This window comes from Ceratotherium simum, chromosome X (genome assembly GCF_057802395.1).
Source record: "Ceratotherium simum simum isolate JZ-2026a chromosome X, ASM5780239v1, whole genome shotgun sequence".
Taxonomy (NCBI): domain Eukaryota; kingdom Metazoa; phylum Chordata; class Mammalia; order Perissodactyla; family Rhinocerotidae; genus Ceratotherium; species Ceratotherium simum.
This window is the reverse complement of record NC_141940.1, coordinates 834,415-859,647: the sequence shown is the minus strand read 5'-3', so window position 1 is coordinate 859,647 and position 25,233 is coordinate 834,415. Positions and strand designations below refer to the sequence as shown.

Genomic DNA, 25,233 nt, shown 5'->3' with positions numbered 1-25,233 from the left:
CTGTGCACACGTACACACTTCTGTGCAACATATCAAAATACTTTGAGTGCAAAGGGATTGTCCAGTTTCTGCTCCATAGGAAGACTGCCCTGAACTCATCTTTGCTTTCACTTGGCATTGGCCTTGGTTCTGACACGCCTACCAAATATTTCCGTTTTTCCTAACAAACAGCCACTCTTTTTAACTTACCCTTTATTCTCAAGACATGGTTTTTATAGCACCCACGACTGGCTGCTCAGATTAAACCAATGTGTCCAGAAGTCAGTACTCCGCTTCTCTGTTCACACAGCTGAGTCTCACATCAGCCCTGAAGAGCTAAGATACAGCTGCTAGGATTATAAACACCTGTGCCCTTGAAAATGCCCACTGCAGGTCTCCTGAGGCTGGTGCCCACATACAAAAGCAGATTGTCTTATCCTGGAATGGGAACCCATCACAAGCATACATTTAGCTTCCTGCTAAAACTTGGAGGGGGTTGGGGCATGGAACCCAGCCTCTGGGCCCAGCTGTGCAGCCTATGCTCAGGATCCCAGACAACAGAGGCTGCTAATGAGCCAGCACTGGGGTGCACTCTGCATACCTGCTAAGGCCTCTGCTGCATCTGGAGACTCCTCCATAAACTGCTCCTAATATTGTTTTTGGTACCAAATTGGAAGCAATCCTAGACCTTTCTAACCAAGGCCTTCAGATTCCTGAACCATCCCCTGCTCCCCCTGCCAAGCTTCAGTCTCACCAGTCACCTAGCCAGCAGCACAAGCAAAAGCCTCAGTGGGCTCCCACCACTGAGTGTGAGCCAATCCATATCTGTAGATAGTTGAAGGCCTGTCAAGACCTGGCTCTTGTGTGCTTCCTGAGGATTCTTCCAGGCATTTCCCCTCTCCCCCAGACACCCTCACTGGCACCTCCTGCTAGGCCTACTTATACCTTTATCCTCAATTATTTTGGAGACCACTGACTTTATGATGATTCCCTCCCTTGTTATCTGGTCCGTATCTTGAATGAAGATTCCAGAATATTTGATGCCATGCTAGACAGGCCCCAAGGTGAATGTTGCAAGACAGAGAACCAAAGAAAACCAACCAAACACAAAGGAAAAACATCAAATTTTGAATAGGACAAAGGCCCCTAGATTTTTAATCAAAATATTTTATGTTTTTTGTTCTACTAGTTTGAGATCACCAACAATTATAAAACCCAACAGAAATACTCAAAAAACTTAAGTAAACTTTAATAAGTAAAAATTACAACCTTCTGCTCCTAGCAATGAATATTGCATCCTTTGAAAGAAAATGAGGGTTAGAATAAGAGAACACAGGAACAGCTTTTTGGCTTCTGTCACAAACACAAGTAGCCAGATGGATTTAGGTGCTTGAATAAGTGCACAATGGACTACTGGGTCAGAGGACTGCAAGTAGGTGACAAGATGGAACACCGTGAGTCCTTGCCAGGCCTAGATCCAGAAGGGAAATACGTGGTGACAGAGGTGGCTCTGACACCAGAATAGACCACTGTCCTCACAGGACATTGTGAACATGATTCTGTTATATTTTTACTTGCTGTACACCAGTCCACTGAGCACATTTAACTTGTACAAACTTTTTAAATGGGGGGGAGCAACCTAGGAGAGGACTATGATGTCAAAATGGCCACCAGGGAACAGTTGCTGATGGTTACTTGGTAGTGCTGGGTCTAAAGGTGAGGCTTCCCAAATCTCCCAAATAGAGAAGTGGGTGGCGTCAAACCTGCCTCCTTCACCCATATCCTTAAAACAGGACAAGATGGGATGACCAAACCAGGTAACGTCACCGAGGTCTCAGCAGCTAAGATGTGCTGGAACTCTCCACCCTTTCTGGGACCTATGTTCCATTCCCTCAAGAACAAAAGGAACTATGTTTTCTCAGTAAGGCTTTAATTTCTCCTCCCAGCTGGACACAGTGCTTAAAGTAGTCTCCACTACTCAGAAACCATTTCCACTTTTATTTTCTTCTTCTTCTTCTTCTTTTTGGTGGTGTCACTGTCCTGGGAGAAAGAAAAAGCAAGCTCACAACATCTGTTAACAGAACTGTTGCCACTGTCCTGAAAGGAAATCAGGGAAGTTCCACCCAGTCAAGTGAGCCTTTTCAGGATCTGTAAGGATATTCTGGGTTAAAGAAATTTTACACATTAACACAAAGTCCTGAGCTTTTCAGTGCTGCCACAGTGGTCTACTTTCACAAATGGGAGCATTCAGATTCCTCAGGTAAGACATCCTCCCCACCCACCATCAACAGAATTCTATGAGCAACTACCATAAAATGACAAGGCCTGTCTCTGTCCATCCCACAAGGGTGGGGGAGGGCAAAGGCACTCCAGGAACATGGGGCAGCGCCACCTGGGCAACTCCTTCCCCTCCAAAGACTGAGTGAGCCCAAGTATCCTGAACGTGCTTATACACACCCCGTCTCCCGGCTCGCCTGCACTCTCTAGAGCAGCTTTGGCCTTCTTGTCCTTCTTCTTCTTCTTTTCCTTCTTGATCAACTGTGGAGCCACTGGAGAGGTCTCATCACTTTCACTCTCTCGCTTCCGCTAAGACGGAGACAATTGATCAAATGTTAGGTCTTCAGCAAAAATGGATGAGAAAGGTTCAGTAAGTCAAAAGGTGGGGAGCCATCTGAAAAGATCCTGACTGGATCCAACAGGAAGTTTTCTAATTACGAACCCTGACAGGGCCTTAGTTTACAGAGGATTTGAAGATGATCTCATCCCAAAAGACCAGGAAAGCCATGGGCACGGCAGGAGAAGCAAAGCAGCGGTGCAGGGCCCAGGGACTGAAAGGCCCCAAGCAATCCGTTTCTCTCCTGGCCTACCCTCTCTTGTACAACAATTTAGACTGCTTGCCCTCTAGGAATGCTCCCAAGCCCTCAAAGAAGGCAGGCAAGACAAGAATTCACATCTAAGAGGCCCAAAGCAGGCCAGGAGAAGCTCTTCCCAGACCGCTCGTTTCAGGTCACTCAGTGCCACCCAAAGTTTCAGACATGCCATTCTGTGCTCTAATGCTAGCAGTCACCAGCCTTTGGAAGCAGAGCTGCTACCACATGCTTTCCTCAGACTTTTTTTTTTTTTTTGGTGAGGAAGATTGGCCGTGAGCTAACATCTGTTACCAATCCTCCTCTTTTTCGCTTGAGAAAGATTATCCCTGAGCTAACACCTGTGCCAATCCTCCTCTACTTTGTATGTAGGACCCTGCCACAGCATGGCTTGCCAAGTGGTATGTAGGTCTGCGCCCAGGATCTGAAGCAGCGAACCCTGGTTCGCTGGGCTGCTGGGTTGCTGAAGTGGAGCATGCCAAACTCAACCACACCACTGGACCGGCCCCTCCTCAGACTTCTGAAACACTGAGCTCATGCTCTCTAGAGAAGTTTGTCGGCCTCAGCTAATTTTGCTCCCTGCTGAGTTTTGTTCTGCTCTGAGTGTCATAGCCTCTGATTTCAAAGCATGCCTGCCACCAATTGACCCAGAGTGGGGGCCAGAATAACGTGCAGTACACCCCCACCACTCTGCTCCAGTGTTGTTGCCTCAGCTGAGGTGGGAGCCAAGCCCACGTTCCTCCCAGCAGACACGACAGGGAAAGTGATTTGGAGCCTGCAGAGGCCTAACAAGTATGCCCAGGGTAGGACACGACGTCATCTCTGTGTGCACTGCCCACTGTGGGGGCAGGAAGCCCTGCTGTACTGCACAGTCACCAAGATAAGCCAAGCAAAATCATCTCCTGAAGCACATTCTGAAATGATCACAGTACGCCACTCACCTTTGGGGCTTTCACTGCTTCGGCAACTACCTTTGGGGTTTTTACCACCTCAGCAACTACCTGTGGGGCTTTTATGGATTCGGCAACTGCCTGTGGGGCTTTTACTGCTTTGGCCACCACCTCTGTCTTTGCAGAATCACTAAAGAGGAGAGGAAGCAATAGATCAGATTCATTGAACAGCTTTCCATGGAGATACTGCTGCCTCCTCAGTTTATCGGTGCTATCTGGCAAGTCTTAAAGCCACCATCAAAATACTGACGCTGGACAGAAGAACTCACCACTTGCTGTCGCAGACTGACTCCCTCTAGAGTCCCATGAGCCAGACTAGAAAGGGATAACTGTCTGCTATGCAGGCCCCAGCCCCTAACTGGCCCAGGCAGTCAAGGTGAAGTACCCACTGCTACCCTACAGCCCCCAAGGCCTCTCAAGCCACCACATAGGTTCCTATGGTCCCACATTTAGCAAGTTTCCCCCAAACTAAATCTGTCCCCTCTCCACACCCAGGCTCTATACCCTCCCACCCTGATTGAAGTCGACATCCTCACCTGTAGTCAACATACTCCTGCATCCAGGCGACAGGCGTGCTCTCTGTGGGCTTGCCGTGCTTGTCGAGAAGGCCCTGCTTGATCATCAGCCTCTTCTGACTCGCCTGGTGGAGCATCAGGGTTTCAACATCAGAACAGTGTCAACACATGAAGCAGGTATTATGAGTGCACACATACAACAGGAGCAAATACGGGACTTGTCAAAAGTCACAAAGCTTATTGTATTAGTGACAGCCTCTGCATTTTGTGGCACACCTCCCCCTCCACTCTTTGGCCACAGGGCCTTTGCACATGCTGTTTCAGCTGCCCTGGACTCTTCCCTCCCCTCTTTACCTCATCAACATCTAACGTTACGTCCTTCACACTGGCATAGCTCAAGCCTTACCCAGATCCCCTGACCACGTCAAGCCCTTTGTTGTGGACTCTCAAGGTGACAGGCACCTCTCTGCACTCCTTGATAAGCCCTCAATTTGGCTGAAATTCACCATTCCATTGTGCAACTTGAGTTATACCCATGTGCTTCCCATCGTTAGACTGAAATCTGATCTGAGACGGGCCCATTTCTACTCACCCTTGACTCTCTAGAGCCCAGCACAAGGCAAGGCTGTGACAGCAGGGACACACACCCAGTCCCACTTACCTTTGGACCTAAACCCCACTTCCTAGGGTAAGTGTCTCTCTCCATGATCACTCTCTTGATCTTGGCTACTATACCATGGTCGCAGGTAGAAATCACCGCTGTGGTCATTAATGCAATAGCTGCAGGCATTGAGAAGAGAAAAAAGAATTATCTGAAGGGGAAAGACTTGATAACTGATGAGCCTGAATTCCACTGTTTTATACAACGTTTTAAAACCCATTTAAAACTCTAAGCTCCACTACCTTGAGGTTTCCTTCGCTTTTGAAATGTTAAATTTATTAAGTTAAAAAAAATACTGATACTAATCACACTAATAAAAATCAATGCTTCTTAGGTCCTTAGAAAACCTCTAAGTAAATCAGAGCTATTCATTAAATGTGCCAAATCTGCACCAGAAATTAATGTCATCAAGATCCCTTTCCTCGGCTGTGAGCAGGAAAGACAGCCATGGAGGGCTCCTCATCCACAGACAGCAGCCAGATGGGAAGGGAACGCCTCAACAAGGCACCCTAAAGAGCCACCTATTAGGCTTGGGGCTCAGGCCACACACAGGGAACAGCATGCACAGCCCCTTCGGGGCCATGAAATGTGAAGTTTTAAGGGACAATCCAATAGTAGCTAAAGTTTCACAAGTTCACTGCTGTAAGCAGACAAGGAGGGGACTAAAGGCTCTCCATCTCGCTTGCCATGGACATTTATTCACCTTCACTGATGAGTTCCTCTCTTCTCAGGGGAGGGCCAAGCTGCTGAAACACGGCCTCTAATCGTAGCCAGTGGGACAAAGGGAAACCCCACTTACCTCCTTGCCTGTGCCTGTCTGACATGGCCCTTTGCTGTGACCACCTCCAAAAGACCCCAGGTAACACACTGATTAGTCCACCTGAGGGGCCGGGACTTTGGGGACTTGCTCTTGGTAAGCGTGGATGTGATGGTGCAGAAGGGACGAGGGTGACTTCTCCTCTTACCCATGCAGATTGCTTCCCCTTTCGTGGTGATGACCACGATCTCCTGATTGACTTCAATGCCATCCTCATATCGGAGAACACCTGGAAGCATGATCTTCGCCCCATAGCAGATTGCATTCACCTGCAGGGATGGCATCACCCATGAGAGCCCACGCCACTGCCTTCCATCCCATACCACTGCCCTCCATCGCACGCCCACACCAAAACAAAGGAGGACCACGGGGAGCGGCGCCTGTGAGCGCCCTCCCACCTATGAAATCCCATTTATGAAGGGACTCAGCATAATAGCCACCAACAACTGTGTGCTAGGCGCTTTATACGTTGTCTCAGAAATGTTAAAGAGGACTTTAAATAGCTACTCTCCCTATGTCCGTGGGACTTAAAGGTGTTTTCATCATAAGCCAAAACGCAGCCTTAGTTTTCCTTAATTTCCTTCTCTATTCCTTATCACTAAGGGAAAAACCCTGAGAAAACTAGGAGACCTATTAGATTTATTGGGCCCCCAAAGTTACTCGCAGGCAAGATTACTGAGGCCTGCTGAACCAATCACACACAGGTTTTGGCATATATTTTATAGGCCATTAGGTACAAGTTAAGGCCACCTCTTCCTGAGTTCAACAGCACTCAACACATCCATCTGCCTTGTGTCATCATGTATTTACTCACTGAGATCTCCTTTGCTACCCATATTCTACCCTCCCCTGAAATTCACCCAGAAGCCACCAGTTTAACCCCAGCATTAAGGAGGGTATATCACATTTATGTTGTTCTGTGATTTTTTCTAATCATTATAGTGGCATATTTTACAGTATCTCTTTTTGTCTTTTATTAAGAACTATAACATACAAAAGATGCAAACATCTATATAAGATTTGAATATGAATAATGATCAACCTCAAATTATTAAAAAGATATACAGAAATGTATAACTCTCAAAACGGGAAATTTTTTATTACTACATAATATTTAACAAAAACTGATTATGCACTTGGCCACAATTACAGCCTTAATTTATAAAATGCTGCACTGTCTGATCATAATACTATTAGAAATAAAGCTATTTACAAAATTCTGGACTACTTGGAAACTCATCCTTAAATCACTACTAGAGAGGAAATCCAGACTGACACCATTACTTGTATCATTAAGACAACTACTCTCAATAATAAGGTTATTTAGTAAATATGCTAAGAAAAAAGGCTCGATGAGCTCAGTGATGTTTAGGTTTTATAGCCTCAAACTAGGATTTAAACAGGACAAAACTTTTTATTGAAATTCCTAAAACAAAAATAACCTCTCTGAAACTGTCGTCTCAACTTTTTATCCCTATCAAAACAAACTTTTCTACCAATAATTCAAATAAATCAAGGTTTCTCAGGCACACGCAGAAATACCAGGTTACAGGAAGGCAAATTTTATGTACCAGTGATAGTCTATTTCTTGAACCAAGTTCTCTATCGGAGAACTCTTGAAGTAAATGTTTAATTAATTTCCCTTATTTTGAAATGGAATTAGGCCTAGCATTAAACTTTAACTTAGTATATTTGGTTTGGATTTAATAAAAAAAGTTAATCATAAATGCTTCCATTATTAACAATAAAAGAGTCCAGTGTCCAATCTACAAAACTAGAAAAAAAATAAACCCAAAGGAAAATGTAAATTCATGACGTCATGTTTCATATCTTTAAACAGAATGAAGTTTTCAGAACATGGACCATATCTCATCTTTGGAGTCACATCTTGTCCAAATGTGGACTTGAAACCCAGAACTTACTGCACTGTCTTTCATAACCAGCCGCTTATGAGATGTCAACAGCTTCTCCAAAGGGTAAATGACTCTCCGCAGGTAACTCTCATCCTTGTGGTTGTCGTATAGCCACTGGGCATCAAGCACATCATGCATCGTCACCATGTGGTCCTGAAAAGCAGCCATGTTATGAAAATTATTCAGTGTCATTGTATCTCAAATAGCCCAATGGACCCCAAACTTCCAAAAACTTAATGAATTTAGTCTTGTCTGCTAGGCCAAGCTCATTTGTCTTCAGTCTCTTCAGAATCGCCTCTCCTCTGGACACCTTAAACTGTTGATATATTTAAATCTAAGCAGGCATTTTTGTAGGCTTGGAAGTAAATGAATAGAGTAATGCTTTCTATCCAATCATCTCCCCTAGCCCATGTTTCAATGTTCCAAAGTTTAATTAACAGAACAGGGAAGCTGCCCTGAACTGAACTCAACACTTTGGCAGTTGCCTTTTCTAGGATGTGAAGCAGGTGGAGTTCCACCAAAGGCTGGAAGATACTAAGTAGCAGCTCTAAAGCTTCTATCCCCACAATGGCGTACCTTTTCGCTCATGACTCCAGAACGAACCCTCCGAAGTTCCTGCATCTGACCGCCAACTCCCAATAACAAACCAAGGTGCACACACAGCGTCCGAATGTAGGTGCCGGCCTCACAACTCACCCAAAAGATTCCTAAGACACACACAAAAAAGCAGCACATATTTTCCAAAGTAAACATATCACCAGTTGAGAAACCCAGTTATTCTCTGAGCCAGGGAGACTAGAGATGACAGACACAGGCCATGACTATACCATACACTAAGTGCATCTACTTTTAACAACAGAATATAATTCTCAAGAATGGATTCCATGTGTGGTCTATGTCAATTCACTTGCTCACAGGCCTAATGACCCACCTAATCTTCTTTCAGGGTCATACTCAATCATCTTGCTCTCGTAGATGGTCCGCACTCGGAGCTGCCTCTTTACTGCAGCAATAAGTGGGGGGCGCTGGAATAAGGCACCAGTCAGAGTTTCTAGGGCCTGAGAATAAGCACACACGAAAATAAAGACTCTTACTACATGGACTTTCCAATAAGATCAAAGGGAATATTTGGGGAGTTTAAGGACACAAATGAAACACAAAAGGTTTCTTTCAATCATTTAAGACCTAAAATGCCCTTTCGAGTTTCGCTTTCTTCAACTACACTGGGATGGCTCAGTGCTATAGGACCTTCTCCTCAGAGGACATGGCAGCAAGTGCCCCTGCCATCTGCAGTCACCTATCCAGGCTGACTAGGACAGCCCAGTAAAAAGGGCACAAGAGAGGCCAGCCAGGAAAACCGACCTGTCTCCAGATGTCTAGGGGCTCAGAGACTGAAGTCGCTAAAAGGTGACCTCCTTACAAATACAGACTTACCCTAGAAAGTTGAGTCCCCCCTTCAATAGCATTGTGCAGCCGGACAATTCCCACATACTCTTTGCCTGAAAAATGACAGAAGAGTAGTCAGGTGTGGCCACTGAGTTTTCTGTATTTTTCAATGCTCATATCACTCCCATTCTGTGCAGCAGGAAAAAAGCAGGCAATCTGACCTCCTGTTTCTGTAAAATTTGCAATAAGACAGATTTCATGGTGTGGACGTGGGAAAGGAATGAAGACACTTTCTCTCATTGGGAGTTCAACTTTTGATGTGCTGACAGGGACAGCTGGACTACCCAGGGTAGAGCCTGCCTGGAAAAAAACCTTGCTACAGTAAAGAAGGAAAATTTTCCCAGATGAAAATGAGGGAAGGGCACTTTAGGCAGAAGCAGGAGCATGGAGTTAGAAGAGCCTGGAGCTCAGCCTCAGTGCCAGAAACAGATCTAGTCAGCCCAATGTGCACAATCCCAGTACCTGGAACTCCAAGAAAGGCAGACCCACCAGGATCTGGCAGAGGACGGAAGGTATAAACCAAGAGTATCCCTGCTTAGGATTTTTTTTTTTTTAACTAATGAAGAAATCATTTCCAAGAGCCAAAATGTAGAAGGGAAAGTAAATGCAGAAAGTCTTCCAATGTCCAAGTAGCCACCTCTTCCACACACCTGCACTCTGTTGTGATTTCACCAAGCGCGTGGCTCGTTCTATGCACACGATTAAACAGCCTGTCACCTTGGGATCCAGAGTACCACTGTGTCCTGTCTTCTCCACTCGAAGTATTCGTCGGATCCATGCTACCACCTCATGGGAAGAGGGGTTGGAGGGCTTGTCAAGATTAATGAAACCTGTCCTAGAATCGAAAAAAAAAATACTATGCCATCAGTTGTGGTCCTCTAATAAAAACTAAATCTGAAGAATAAAAAAGAAGAGTTTACCATGGGTACAGGTTATATAATAATTAGGGCAATGCCATTCTAAGATGCCACTAGCTCCTTGAATAACCGATGTGAAAGGGTCATTTTGAAAAGAACGTAAGTTTGAACAGTGATTGCTCTAAACACACTTACCTGATGTAGTCCCCAATCTCCCTCTTCAGAGGATTTGAACCACAAGGAAGGGGTGTATAATGTGTTGTCCTTACATTTAGCTTATCAAAATTCTAGAAAGCAATGATACAACACAAAATCAACTTAATAAACCATTAACATACATAAAATAAGAGTCTGCACTACCATCAACCATGATATGGTTACCCTTCAAGTTCATAAACTTGGATTTTGCTCCTATATTTTAATTATCTGCTGTGACAGACTGTTAAGCCTCCTTATATTCAGGAAAAATTACCCATTATGAGTAAGAATAAGACAAATTTGATCACTCCTCTAGAAAGAGACTTCTTGGGGTACTACAGAACAGACTAGGCTTCACTGTGCGGCCTTATGAATAAAATATGGACTAGCTTTGATTTTCTCAGGGACAAGATAACCAAACTGAGGTGGACTGGCAACAATGTTTCTCAAACATGACCAACTTGTTCTTGCTTCAGATGCTCCAATCTGTGCTCCTTTTCATTCTCCTCCTTTCCAAGGCTTGAGGCTGGACACCACTGGTCTGAAAGAGCTCCCCTCAATTGAAGCCCATCTTTTCTATCACCCAGTTTAGTTTCATCATGGTACTTACACACAAATAGCAATTATTTTTTAACTCTCCCATCCCTAGATTTTAAGTTTCACGACAGTAAGGACATTGTCTATTTTGTTCACTAGCATATCCCCAGGGCCTACAATAGAAAAGCAGATGTGGGCCGGCCCCGTGGCTTAGCGGTTAAGTGCGTGCACTCTGCTACTGGCGGCCCGGGTTCGGATCCCGGGCGAGCACCAACGCAACACTTCTCTAGCCATGCTGAGGCCGCGTCCCACATACAGCAACTAGAAGGATGTGCAGCTATGACATACAACCATCTACTGGGGCTTTGGGGGAAAAATAAATAAAATTAAAAAAAAAATAAATAAGTTAAAAAAAAAAAAGAAAAGCAGCTGCTATCTAAATGGCAGACATGTCTGGCCAAGCAGAAACTCAACTGTGCTAAATTATATAAGCAAATCTCATTATTTTACCTCATATCCATTGGTTTATTAAAACACTTTGTCAAGGGGTGTCTCAATAACTTTTTCTACTCTAACTTGTCTTTCTAATCTCATAGCAGGTGCCCATTAAGTCGTTTGCGAAACTTCTAATTCACCTCATTACTGACTACCCTATTTAAAACCCAATCAACAGTCAATAATTTCTAGGGGACATGTTACATGCCAGGCACTGTGGCTAAACACCTTTCATGGATTACCTCCTGCAGCCCTCAGCTTGCCTTCCTAAGAGAAGATATGAGCAAACAGCCTCAGAGAGGTTAAATGACTGCCCAAGGTCACATACTGCCTGACTCAAACTGGTCTGGCTTCAAAGCCCATGCTCTCAAGTATTAAAGCAGTCCTACTCCAAGTGTGGCCCACAAACTGGTACAGGTCTGTGAGGTGGAGTTAGGTACAGAAACCAAGAAATAATTGTTTATGAACTTTGATAGCACTTTGACGTTGCTGCGACATCTTAACTGTATTCTACAACAGTGTTAGATGCATTGAAAAAGAAAAAAAAAATAACCTGGTCCTTCATCCCAGACACCTTGACGAACACTGCTTTAGACTGTATCATATAGTATTTCCTAAGTCAACAATGCTGGCATTAAGCACTCTTAACTATTTAACACTTAGACATAATGTAAAAGCCAGGCACTGACCTGATGCATAATCTTAACCACATACCTTTAGCAACAGGGGCCACTGAGATGTGTCCAATTGAGCCACTTTGGATTCAGGTTTGATAAGAAATTCTTCAGCATGCTGTATTTCCTTGCACAGGACAAAAATACACCCTATTAGACTTCCCATCTGATTTTGAACAATTCCATTACTACCACAGAAGTCTATGCCTTTAAAACAGAAAACAAAGTAGTCTATGCTTCTTCCCTGGAACCTCCATGGGAAAGAGAAGAAATGAACTAGGATCTTAGAATGGTAAGTGAAGTACCACCAAGATAGGTACTGCTATTTAAAGAGCAAGAGGGATGGTGGGTCTACAGGTGAGAGAGCAAACTACACCTGACCGGACAGACTCTAAGTTGGCTGGGGTTGTGTAGTTTCTACACAACAACCAACCAATTCCAGCCCATTCCTTAGAAACCTTTAAAAGCAGTTCTTTTCTGTAATTTGTTATCTAAGGAACATTTTTTAGTCCAAGCAAAGTAAAACGTATTCCTACTCACTGCTACATCTTCTTCTGGTAACGACTTCCGCTCCTTTTTCTTCTTATGCTTTTTCGGCAAAATAAATACTAAAAAAACACAAGATTTGGAAGTTTTCCCCGAAAATAAAGGCAACAAAGTTTAAATTAGAAAATGAAATCAGGGCAGGTAGAAAATGGATGTTTGGTCTAGAATTACTGGAGAAAACAAAGTGTGTAAGACCAAACGCGTGGGTTACATGGCTCGGTTAGCTACTGCAAGCAGTCGCACGTGTCGGCTTCCATTCCGGTTCACCACGTGGCTCTGGCGGGGCTTAAACGTGCTGCAGAAGCGCTCGAGCCGTGGGCCAGAAAGTTCCATAAATGAGTGCTCAACTATCCCCCAGAGCTTTTGGCGTCTAGAACTTGCTTACGACTCAGAGCTACACCCGCGCCCCTCGCCCCTTTTTTTCCCGCCCGTTCCCACCATTCTTTCCTCCCCTCATCGCCTGGCGCTGACTGCGGCGTCCGGGCTGGCGGCGGCGGCACAGATACTACCAGGTCTCCCGCCACCGCAAGGTCGCCGGCACGGCCGACGCCTTTCGACGACGACCAGGGCCCTAAAGGGGCTGTGCCATCCGCGGGAGATCCCGGCCTCGCGGCGCCACTTCACCGCCAGGGCTTCTCGCTCTCTTGCCCTCCCCCGTGGAGCCAGGGCCAAGAGGCAAGGGCGGCAAGAGGCCCAGCGGCGAGGGGGTCGGCCCGGCGGCTGGAGCTAGCGGAGAGCTCGGGACCCGACGCCATCCCCCACCACTCCCGGCTCTCTCAGCCTGCGGAGCTGGTTCCAGCCCGGGGCACTTGACCCGGCCACCCGCGAGGGAACGACCCTTACCTTCCGTGTCCGCCATGTTGCCCCGCAGAGCGAGCCAGCCGCGTGGGCCACGGCCGAGAGAGCGACCACAGACTCCCGCCGCCGTCAGGCCACGCCGCTAGGCCCCGCCCACCTGTGCGCCACCCTGTGCGTACCGCACCGGGGGGGGGGGGCGGGGTGGGGCGGGGCCAGGCTGCGGGGGTGGGGGGGCGGTCAGAGGCCGAAGCGCGCGCGCACAATCTCATTGGCTGGCTGGGCCCCTGAGGTTGTGCGACCGCGCGTGCGCGTTGTGCCGCGTCCCCGCCCCCAGCGGCTCAGCCTGGGAGCGCATGCGCAGGCCGCCCCTGCTGTCCGTAGCCTGTGGGCGTGGCCCCGGCCGCAGTTCGCACACCTTAGCTACGTTTAAGCCCGGCTTGGGCACTTAGACGCTTGGCTGAGCGCTCTGTTAGCAGTAGCTCGTTGCTTCCTCTCGCCGACCGTTGAAGGTTGGTGTCGGATCAGTCCCGATTGAAAAATCAAGCTGTCGAGGCACAGAGAAGTTGAAAGCACTCTGCTGCTTGCAGTTCCCATCCAGCTAGAGCGGCGCTGGCCGATAGGAATAGAGTGCGAACCACTTGTGGGCTTTTCAATTTTCCAGCAGCCACGTGGAAAAAAAGTTAAAAGAAAAAGATGAAAATGATTTTAATAATGAATTTTATTTAACCCACCGATCCGAAATATTACCATTTCAACACATTTCAACACGACCATTATACACCATTATGAATGGGATATTTTACATTCTTTTTCTTTCGTACCAAGTATTTCCTGTGTGTGTTTTACACTTACAGCGCACCTCGCTTTGAACTCCACGACGGGGCTCCATGTCAAGAGCTCAATAGTCACAGTTAGCTAGTGGCTGCAGTATTGGACAGCCAGGAAGTAGCAGCTGTTGGTTCAAGCCCTCTTCCCTTCTGTCTTTGGTGCTCTTCTCACTCTTCTCTCTCTCAAGCGGGGGCTCCTAACCTAGCCTCGGTGGACTTGATTAATCCCTAGTTACTTAATTCTTTATTGCGATTGTAAATGGAATCTTTTGCCGTTATCTTTTCCAATGACTTTGCTTTTCTTCCGTTCCTCCTTTGCCATCCAAAAATTAGAAATTTTTCAGTTTTATTTTACTGGGGTTAAAATAGATGATTGGTTTTTCCTTATTTAGCTTTTTTATTCTATCTAGAATTTATTTTGGTGTATGCCAAGGTAATAATGATCTAAACTGACATTTTGTAGATAACCAAAATCGCCAGTATCAACCAATCCATCTGGAGTTCATTACTTCCCCCATTATTTTATAATGCTTCATTGGTACATATTTGGCTGAATGATTTTGTGGTATTCATCAATAGTACTCATATAGGCTTCATCTTTCTCCAATACTCCTCATCCAATCTGTTAGCAAAGCCTGTCAGCTTTGCTTTCAAAAGAAATCCAGAATCTGATGGTTTTTCACTACCCTCACTGCTGTCACTGAAGTCCATGCCATCATTATGGCTCTCCTAGATTTTTCCAGTGGCCATCTGCTGTTTCCCCTGCTTCTACTTTTTCCAACTGTAGTGTCTTCTCGACACAGCAGCTGGAAAGAGCCATTAAACTGTAATGTTCCTCCTCTGCTCAAAGCCCTTCAGTGGCTTCCCATCTGTAGTGGAGTAAAGAGTAGCCCCCCCAACTGGCCTGTTGGCATAGTGGTTAAGTTTGTGAGCTCTGCTTTGGCAGCCCGGGGTTCGTGGGTTTGGATCCTGGGTGGGGACATACATCAAGCTCTGCTGTGGCGGCCTCCCACATACAAAAAGAGGAAGATTGGCAACAGATGTTAGCTCAGAACCAATCTTCGTCACCAAAACATATGTCCTAACCCCTGGACCCTAGGAATGTGACCTTGTTTGGAAAAAGGATCTTTGTAGATGTAATTAAGTTAAGGATCTCGACATGAGATCATCAGGTGGACCCCAAATCCAATGACAATTGTCCTTGGATGAGAAGGGCAAAGACAGACAGACAGAAGAGAAGACCAAGTTGCTGTACCTTGAACCCACTCCTCCTAAGAAAGAAGCACGATGCTTAGTGGGCCTCTTTCTGGAGGTGGCATACCCATTAGGATGGTACACAGAGCCTTTTCCAAACCTAGATAAGAGAATCACAGCTGAGGCCTCTGGAATTTGAGATAAAAATAAAGCTAAGACCTACACACACACACACACACACACACACCACACACACACACACACAATTTGCTGGGAGGAAAAGCCCCTGACTTGCCTTAGCCCTTTATTGAAACTGAATGACTATGTGATACAAATGATCTTAAGAACAGAGCTGCACATCATGAACTGGGTATTGTTTGACTGACCAAGTTATCAAGTCAGGCATGAGCAGCAGCACTCCACCATCAAGTACAATGGTACAGCTTCTGGGGAAAACAGTCTGGCAGTTCCTCAAAAGGTTAAATATAGAGTTGCCATATGACTCAGCAATTCCACTCCTAGGTGTATATACCCAAGAAAATTGAAAATAGATGTTTAAACAGATGCTTGTACACGTATATTCATAGCACCATTATTCACAATAGCCAAAAGGCAGAGACAACCCAAATGTCCATCTACAGATGAAGGGACAAACAAAATGTGGTATAGCCATACAATGGAATATTATTCAGTCACAAAAAAGAATGAAGTACTGATACATGCTACAACATGGATGAACCTTGAAAACATCATGCTAAATGAAATAAGCCAGACACACAGGGACAAATATTGTATGATTCCACTCATATGAAATAGCCAGAATAGGCATCCTAGTACAGGCAACAGGCATACGAGTGAGGAAGCTTCCATAAGATTATAGCCTTCAGCCATCTGGTCACCCCTAGCCATTGAATCATCTCAGCTAAGACCACAGGTATTATGGAGCAGAGAGAAGACATTCTCACTGTGCCCTGTTGGAATTTCTTGGCGTAATCTGTCAGCTGAATAACAAAACATTCCCAAACTTAGTGTCATTAAACAACCATTTTATTATGCTGACAGATTCTGATTATGCTGAGAATTCAGCTGAAAGGCTGAGTTTCACTGGACAGGAGCACCTGCTTACACACGGCCTCTCCACGTGGCTTGGACTTCCTTACAGCATGGCAGCCTCAAAGTAGTCAGACTCCATACTTGGTGGCTCAAGGCTCAAAAGCAAATGTTAGAGTGGAGAAGGCATAAACCTGCATAATCTTTTGTGGCTTGGCCTTGAAAGTCTTATAGCATCATTTCTGCTGTATTGTATGGTTGTAGCAGTCACAAGCCTACCCAGGTTCAAGGGGAGGAGTCATCAACCCCACCTCTCAATGAGAGGAGCGTCAAAGAATTTTGTAGCCCTGGTTTAAAACTGCCAGATTCAGCAAGACCCAACCAACTGCTGTGAAGGCCAAACTGGTGAATTAAATGGGAATGTGACAGGAATTTCCTTCCTGGCATTCTTCAAATCTTTGATGATGGAACTGATTTCTGACATTGTCCCCTAAGTATGTGATATTTCTTTTGATTTGTACTCTGGTAGGAAGGTGGAGCTCCAGGGGTTGCCACTTGGGCCTTTCTGCCGTGATTGGGTCATTCCATGGGTCAGGAAATCAATGTGAGGATTCTGCTGATTTTTTAAATTTTAGCCATTCTGATAGGTATGTAATGGTATCTCATTGTGGTTTTAATATGCATTGCCCTAATGGCTAATGATACTGAACATCTTTCCACAAGTTTATTTGCTATCTGTATATCCTCTTCAGTGAAATGTCTCTTTATATCCTTTACCCATTTTCTAATTGGATTATTAGTGTTTGTTTGTTTTTTGCTATTGAGTTTTGAGAGTTCTTTGTGTATTCTTGTTATGAGTCCTTTGGCAGATATATGATTTGCAAACATTTTCTCCCAGTCTGTAGCTTGTCTTTTTATACTCTTAACAAGGTATTTTGTAGAGCAAAAGTTTTAATTTTTATGAAGCCCAGTTTATCAATTTTTTTCTTCTATGGATTGTGCTTTTGGTGTCATGTCTAGGAACTCATCACCAGGTCCTAGGTCTCAAATATTTTCTCCTATGTTGTCTTCTAAGAGTTTTATAGTTTTACATTTTGCATATAAATATATGATCCACTTTGAGTTAGTTTTTTGTATAAGGTGTGAGGTTTGGGTTAAATTTCTTTTTTTTTTCTTTTTTGGGCTATGGATGTCCAATTGCTTCAGCACCATTTGTTGAAAAGACTATCCTTCCTCCATTGAATTGCTTTTGTACCTTTGCAATTCAAAGGTACAAAAGGTAACTTTGTCAAAAAATAGTTGGGTGAATTTATGTGGGTCTATTTCTGGGTTCTCCATTCCATTCCATTTATCTATATCTATTCCTCTACCAATATCACTCAGTCTGGATTACTGTAGCTGTATAATAAGCCTTGAAATTGTGTGAAGAGATTTATGTGGTGATCTTGTGTCCTGCAACCTTGTAAAACTCACTTATTATATGGGACTTTTTTCTGTAGATTCCTTGGGATTTTCTATGAGGACAATTATATCATCTGTAAATTGAGACAGTTTTATTTCTTCCTTCCCAATCTGTGTGCCTTTTATTTCTTTCTTTTTTTTTTTTTTTCGCCCTGTTGCACTGGCTAGAACTTCCAATACTACATTGAATAAGAGTAGTGAGAGCAGATATCCTTGCCTTGTTCTCAATCTTAGGGGGAAAGTGTCCAGTTTTTCACCATTAAGTAGGATGTTAGTCATACATCTTCTGTAGATGTTCTTTAACAAATTGAGGAAGTTCTCCCTCTATTCCTACTTTTATGAGAGTTTTTGTCATGAATTGGTGTTGAGTTTTGTCAAATGCTTGTTCTGCATCAATTAATATAATCATGTGACTTTTCTTCTTTTGCTTGTTAATATGGTGCATTACATTGTCTGACCTTCATATATTGAAGGAGTCTTACATCTCTGGGATAAATCCCACCTGGTCATGGTGTGTAATTCTTTTTATGTATTAGTGAACTCTACTGGCTAGTATTTTGTTAAGGATTTTTATGTCTATATTCATGAGGCACATTGGTCTATAGTTTTTCCTTCTTTTTTTTTACTGTCTTTTTCTGATTTTGGAATCGGAGTAACACCATCCTCATAGAATGAGTTGAGAACTGTTTGATTTGGACTTGTGACAATTTCATACTATTTTAAATATAACAATAACGGATATGATGTCAGGATTTTTTCATAAGGCGTGAAAAAGACTATCATTGATAATAATAAAGTCAAATTTCACATTTCAGATGGAAATTAGGCTGCTTTCACTCTCAGAGAAGCACTTTATAGACGTCCATATAGGAAAAAAGAAAGTTGCCCTATCTGAAATTGTACCATGGCACTCTAGGCCTTTAATTCACATGCTTCGTAGATTATCAGAACAAGAGGTGGGTGGGAGGTGGGGGATTTAGCAAGGCACAGCCCTCTTCCCTCATTATTGGCCTTTCACACACATGTACAGCTATCTCCCCATGTCAATCCCTGATCCAGAAATTGGAGAGGCATTTTCTTTTCAAATTTTCTGTCTTTTGACAGAGAGTAAGTTAGATGCATGGCCAGTTTGCCCCTCATAACATAATTGAAATAGAAACTCTTCCTTGATCATGAACATTTATTTTCACAAATCCTTCTAGTTATAAGATTTACAGTACTTAATGAACTGCCAAACTAAACCTATTTTAAAATAATAAATAGGGAAGCCACAAAGGGAATCCAGGTGCTGAAAACCACTTGCTATTCAAATGATCTCCTCTCCTCAGGGTGGAGTGCAAACAAGTTAGGAAGGGGCTTGACAAAAGGAAAATGAAAGTTGCCCTACAAAGAGGTCATCTCTCCCTAGAAAGTTTGGAGGAGTAACCATGCAGAAGCAATTTGGATTCATCTGGAAAGGAGAACAGTACACCCTGAAAGATGCAGGAATAATTACTCATATCACATCCTTATTTAACCTACCTGGTTACCCGGGAGATGAATAGTGGGTGATTGTAAGATTGATCAGGTCGTTGACTTAAATTGAAGCTGCTATTGCGGATGATGCTGTTTTCCTAGAGAACAGCCCCTAGCACCTGGTAAGCAGCTGTTCATCTGACAAGTGCTCTTTTCTCTATCCCAATCAGCAAAGACTATCAGAAGCAGCTTTCTCTCATCTGGCAGAAACAGAAGAATGACTTTAGTGCCTTACCTCAAGGCTGTCTCTATCCTCTGGCTCTCTGTCATAATCTAGGGTGAAGGGAACATGATTGTTGCGACAATCATGGTGAACATCTTGCTGTTCCATTACACTGCAGACATTATGCTTACTGGACCTGGTGATCAAGAGGTAGCATAGATATTTTATTAAGACGCATGTATGCCAGAGGGTGGGCGATAAAGCCCATGAAAACTCAAGAGTCTGACCCTCAGTGACGTTTTGAGATGGTCTGGACCACGTTGGGTATTCGACAAGTAGCTGCACTTCATACCACCTGCCACTCAGAAAGAGGCACAGCATTTGGTGGGGCTCTTTGGATTCTGTAGGCAACATACACTACATTTAATTGTGCCACATCAATGCATTCAGCAAGTAATCCATAAGGTTGCATGTTTTCAGTGGGGCCCAGGGCAAAGAAAGGCTCTGCAGCAGGTCCAGGCCACTTTGACCTTTATGATCACACAGATCCCACATGCATAGAGCCTTTGGTACCCTGGGAGGTTACATGGAGCCTCTGGCAAGTCCTAATAGGACAAACATACAGTGGAGCCCTAGAGTTTTGAAGCATCATGCCCTCTACCACAAAAGAAGTATTTTTCTTTTGATCAACAGCTTCTGGCTTGCTCGTGGGCTGTGGTAAAGTCTGAATGCCTGACCAGGGGCACCAAAGAACTGTGTAACCTCAGCTGCCCTTGATAAATTGGGTGCTAACTGATCATCCACCGGAAGTGGAATATTTGAGACTAGACTCAAGCAGGTCTGGAAGGTACAGGAAAGTTGCTCGAGCAGGTGGCTCACATCTCTGTGGCCTCAGCTGCTGCATGCCACCCTTTTCTTTGACTCACATCTGTAACCTTATAGGGAGTTCTCTGTGACTAGGTATATCGGTCATGGTCTCAGAAGGAAGCAAATAGTAGACTCAATGGGTTGAACTGAGGAGAGTATAATGAGGGGATTTTTTTTACAGAGGTGGGAGCAAAGTTAAGGGAATCAGCAATGAGTGGCGAGGCTCCTAGGGACTGGCATCAGTTTATATGGTCACAGCCACTGCCACTGCCACTGCTATGTATGCAACCTGCCCACAGCAGAGACCAGCACTGAGATCCCAGTAAGGCTGCATTCCCTGGGGGGACCAGTCAGCCACCTGGTGGCAGATTAATGAAATCAAACCACATCCATTGGGAAGGGGCAACCATTTGTTCTCACTGGAATAGGTACTTCTTAGAATCCACATTTCTGCCAGCATTCCCACCCATAGACTTAATGCCCCTTATTCACTTTTGCAATATCTCACATAACAGTGTTTCCAACCGAGGAAATCCTTATAAGACAAAAGACACGTGCCAATGTGCTCCTGCTGAGGGACTACGCTAGTCCTCATATACCTCGTCACCCTGAAGCACCTGGCCTGATAGGATGGTGGGATGGTCTGTCTATTGAAGACTCAGTTACTGTACTGGTCAGATGAAAATACACTGAAAGGTGGAGGTTCTGTCTTATAGGATGAGGTAAATACTTTGAACTGGTGACCTTTATATGGTGTTGTTTCTCCACAGCCAGAATCCATGGGTCCAGGAATCAAGAGTTGGAAGTGGGAGCAACTCTTCTCACTGTTACACCAAATAATCCACTCTCAAGGTGTTTCTTCCTATCCCCACAGCTTTGAGCTCTGCTGGTTTCCAAGGGGGCAATGCTTCCACCAGGGCCACAACATTGGTTCCATTGAACTGCAAGTTGAGATTGCCATCTGGCCATTTAGGGCTCTTTATGCCAGTAAACCAACAGGCAAACCACATGTCTACTGAGCTGGTTTGGATCGTTGATGTTGATTATCAAGTGGAAATGCGGTTGCTGTTAAACAATGAGACTGGGAAGGACTGTGTCTTGGATCCAAGGGGTCTTCTGGGGCACCTCCTACTATGCCATGTCCAGGCAGGACCACTGAGGATTCAGACTCAGGGGGAATAAAGGTTTGGGTCACTCATTGGGTAAAGAATTCCGAGCAGCTGAGGTCCTGGCTGCAGAGCAAAGGAAGGATAGAGAGAGTAGTGGAGGAAGGAAGTTATAAAGACCAATTATGGTCTCAAGACCAATTATAGAAATGAGGATTATAGTAGCTCTGTGTGTGTACATATAAACTTCTCCAATCTTCCTTCTCTCTATATTTTAATCACATCAAATAAAGGTTGATAGAGGTTAGCTTTATCATGTTTTTCTTCAGGTTATAGGATATTGAGGTCGGATGGTGTCTGAACTAGAAGAGGAATGACTACCCCCTAGAGATGGCTACAATGACTGATCAAACATTTGGTCTCTTGTTTTAAGGAGTGCTTTTTAGTTTGTAGGAGAGATAGCAGTATTATTTTGGTGGAAATCAGTTGTTGCTATAGTAACTTTATTTTGTGCACAAGGGTGTGTATGGATATTGAATAGCTAGGGGCGTGTACTGTGGTGGATATGTGATTTCCCTCTCAACTTCCATTTCATCCTCCTATTTGGAAAGATGGGAGAGCTAAAAAAAGATATTTAACATTCTACCTCGAATGTATATTACGTTTGGCTAATTAGGTCCACTAGTGTGAGATGTGGAATGTGGAAAGGAGGTGGGCGATTGTGGTGGCAGTGAGAGTGGAGTGGGCTTGGAGAGGTGTGAGTGGCGGCGGTAGCTGAGTCCAACTTTGTGGAAGCGACCGTCTCCTAACCACTGTGTGGCAGCTCTGGTGATGTGACCTTGGAGCCCCATTTCCTACTGCTCTAGTGCTTCTGAGGATTTTGTAAGCACCTACCTCCCTAAAGTAAATGCTTTCTGCCTGAAACACCTGGAGCAGGTGCTGTTCCCTCCATTGAACCTTGACTGCTCACAGAACAACAAATGAACCCTGCCATATGAAAGAGTCAGCTCTCCCTGGAAATTCAGATGTATGGTAGCAGGCTGGGAAGTCTCTTTGTAAGTCACAGAGATGATGTGGCATTTGTTTCTTCCAAGTGTCACTTTCAAGTGAGCAGCATCACAGTAAGGGAAAAGAGCACCAAATGTCACATGGATTAGCATCTTAGGTGTTGACTGTAACTTTGACGTCAGTGCATTTCTGTTTACAAACTGTGTTCAGAAAGGGTGGAGGGTGGCACTTAGAAGAGTAGGACAGACTGCACTGGCTGCCTCTCCAGCGATTTCCTAGCTGTGTGGCTTTCGACAGGTGACCTTATCATCCTGTTTCTCATTTTACTCACCTGCAGAATTGAGATAATGATAAAGCTCATCTATAGGGCCTTTATGTGCCTCCAATGCAATAATGTCTGCCAAGTCCTTAGCATAGTGACTGGTGCTGAAGAAAGTCTTAATAAATGTGTACATTATTGTTACTGCTGTTATTTAAAATGCTCAGCAGACCATCTGGCACAATCATTTTTAGCTCCACCTTTTAAAACTTTAGGGTCAAAGAGACTGCAAACGGCACTTCCATGCTTTAATCTTTTGAATTTGGATGATTTGGGTTCAGGAGGACATTTCAACAGTTTTGCAGCGGAACTTAACGCTGACTACAGTGATCTTGGGGGAGGGGCATAAGAGAACCATTAGTCTGCAAACGATCCAGTAGAACAGGGAAGTCAAAGAGGAGTCACGCTTTTCTTCCTCCCTAGCTGTATACATGGCAGGTGCGGGTCCGAGGTTTCGGCTCCCATGACCCTGAGGCCCGGGGACCAGCCCCTTTGACGTGGCAGATCAGGGATGGGGGCGAGGGCAACTGGGGATAGGTCCATATGGCGCTCCCGTTAGGTGGCGAGGCTCCTTCCGCGCTCTCCCGTGGCCCTGGCTACCGGCCACTTGCTCGGGCCCCTGGGTTAGAGGGGCGGGGCGCCTTCCCCGGGGCCCTCGCAGGCACAGCCGCTGGCAACTCCTCTCTTGTTCGAAGGGGCTTCCCCGGGCTTCGCCGCCTGCTTCTCCCGCCATCCTGGGCCGCGGGCGGTGGCGCCTGTGCCCTCCCGGGGGGTCGCGGCGGCCGCTCGGGGCGGTGCTGGGCGGGCGGGCGCTGGGCCCGCCCCGCCGGCATCCCTGGCCCGACTTCCTCCTGCCGCGGGCGGCCGACCCAGCTGGAGGAAGCGGCGGCGGCGGCGGCCACGATGAGCGCGGGCGACGCCGTGTGCACGGGCTGGCTCGTCAAGTCGCCCCCCGAGAGGAAGCTACAGCGCTACGTGAGTAGGGGCGCCGCCCGCCCGGCCCTCGCGTCCTCCGGTCCCCGCCCGCCGGGAGCCCCGGGGCTCTGGGCGCTCCAGATGCCGCCGCTCCCAGCGGTCGGGGCTGCAGACAAGGCCGATCGACGGAAAGCGAAATCGCACGTCGAGCCAGCGTCGCCCAGCCGCAGGCCGGGGGCCGGTGGCCCTTGCCCTTGCCATCGGGGCCGGCGGCTCCAGATTGTCGCTGACCCTAGAAGAGGAAGGCGGCTTGGGGCTGAAACCCCGGGCGCCAGTCTTGGTGCAGGAGCGGCCAGGGAAACATTTCGAAAGAGTCACCCTGTCTCTGACGGGGAGTGGCCCCGAATCCCACTGCCCAGCGAGGAGGACAGGGCAGGGGATAGGGAGAGGGACAGCGGGACGGGGCTTGCCTGGGCCAGGCGGCCAGGGAGGCTCCTGCATTCCCCTTGGACCGTAAGGAGTTCTCTCTCGCGTAACTGTCATCAGACACTCCTGTCTGGAGCCTTCCACAGACTGTAACTCGTTTCTCATGGTGTTGCTTCTCAACTTATTCTTTATGCTAACACCACGCTTTTCTAGTACGAACAGGGGCCGTGGACTTTTGCTAGTATGAAATAAGAGACTTGGAAGTGCACATCTTCCTACACATGCCATTAACATTTTAAATGTACTAAGGACAGCTCAAACGTTCATTATCTCCATCAGCGCCCTCAAGATAAGGTCTTCAAAACAATCGCTTCAAGTCCTCCTTGCTTACTGAGTGTTCTTCAGCCATTAGGAAGAACTACTTCAGCCCTCAGGGAGTTGCATATAAATAGATGTTAGGACTTCCCGCTTTTTTAAGGCTGGGAGTAGCTTGATGGATCCATCTTGTTCATACTTCCTAGTTTCTCTGTAACTCCAGAGCACAGTAGTAAGAATAAAGCATCCCTGTCTGCTCTGGTCCAAACTGGTGTCCCCGTTTCAGCCAAATTTGACCAGTGTTTTTCTTCCCACATTTGTGAGGCACATACAGTGCAGAAGTGGAGGATATGGGATTATAAGAAGACTTTAATCATATATGAATACTTCCAAAATATGCGACATGAGTGTTTCCTGAACATCCAGTTGCTCAGGATGCCTTTCCCCGTTGACCCTGGACTAGACAATGTCACTCTCTTAGGAGTCTTTGGGAAGTTTTTTGTATGTTCTCCTGAGCAACATTTGAGAGGAATGTTGTTCTACTTAGAAGGTAGATGTCAGAGATCTATACATACGGAGATTTTTTTAGATTAACTACCAGTGTGTCCCTTCATCATTATTTTTGAGTCCCTAAGTCCATAAACACAAGGTCCAATATTTCTCAGCCTCTGAATCACCCAGCTGCTTCCCTAACAGTGAAGCTGCTTTAAAGACTCATTGATACTCAAAGGAGGCAAGAGAAGAAAACCTGTTCCCCATGACCTGCATGGACAGGTGAGGGTTTGTCACAGAGTGGGTTTCTTTGTTGCCCTTT

At 45.5% G+C, this 25,233-nt stretch overlaps 2 protein-coding genes and 2 non-coding genes across 6 annotated transcripts in view; 1 reads left to right on the top strand and 3 right to left on the bottom strand.

Moving 5' to 3' along the window:
• Positions 1 to 1,204: 1,204 nt before the first annotated feature.
• Positions 1,205 to 13,396, bottom strand: DKC1 (dyskerin pseudouridine synthase 1). 2 transcript variants are annotated; one of them, XM_014779581.2, is made up of 15 exons: positions 13,299 to 13,396; positions 12,450 to 12,517; positions 11,950 to 12,036; positions 10,201 to 10,292; positions 9,799 to 9,983; positions 9,137 to 9,201; positions 8,634 to 8,760; positions 8,279 to 8,409; positions 7,712 to 7,855; positions 5,938 to 6,058; positions 4,973 to 5,091; positions 4,333 to 4,436; positions 3,788 to 3,926; positions 2,437 to 2,565; positions 1,205 to 2,019 (listed from the first exon to the last, which is right to left on the bottom strand). In XM_014779581.2, the coding sequence occupies exons 1-15, from the start codon at positions 13,312 to 13,314 to the stop codon at positions 1,954 to 1,956; spliced, it is 1,593 nt and encodes a 530-aa protein (XP_014635067.1). In that variant the 5' UTR covers positions 13,315 to 13,396; the 3' UTR covers positions 1,205 to 1,953. The 2 variants fall into 2 exon arrangements, with proteins under 2 accessions (XP_014635067.1, XP_087282843.1); XM_087426717.1 differs by lacking the exons at positions 8,634 to 8,760; positions 9,137 to 9,201.
• Positions 4,006 to 4,135, bottom strand: LOC147911691 (small nucleolar RNA SNORA56). Its single transcript, XR_015550758.1, has one exon. It is a non-coding gene; the product is annotated as a small nucleolar RNA SNORA56 (small nucleolar RNA).
• Positions 8,049 to 8,182, bottom strand: LOC147911690 (small nucleolar RNA SNORA36 family). The gene has a single exon (XR_015550756.1). It is a non-coding gene; the product is annotated as a small nucleolar RNA SNORA36 family (small nucleolar RNA).
• Positions 13,397 to 23,630: 10,234 nt separating the features above from the next.
• Positions 23,631 to 25,233, top strand: part of GAB3 (GRB2 associated binding protein 3) — an 81,692-nt gene continuing 80,089 nt past the window's right edge. For both annotated transcript variants that reach the window (XM_014779587.2, XM_004443551.3), the window contains exon 1: positions 23,631 to 23,738. In XM_014779587.2, the coding sequence (XP_014635073.1) occupies positions 23,667 to 23,738 (72 nt within the window). In that variant the 5' untranslated portion in view covers positions 23,631 to 23,666. The remainder of the gene's footprint in view (positions 23,739 to 25,233) is intronic.

Coding starts and splice junctions, on each gene's coding strand:
- DKC1 (XM_014779581.2), bottom strand. Junction 9,984..10,200: donor GAGATTGGGGACTACATCAG/GTAAGTGTGTTT, acceptor TTTCGATTCTAG/GACAGGTTTCATTAATCTTG. Junction 8,410..8,633: donor TGACCCTGAAAGAAGATTAG/GTGGGTCATTAG, acceptor TGTGTGTCTTAG/GAATCTTTTGGGTGAGTTGT.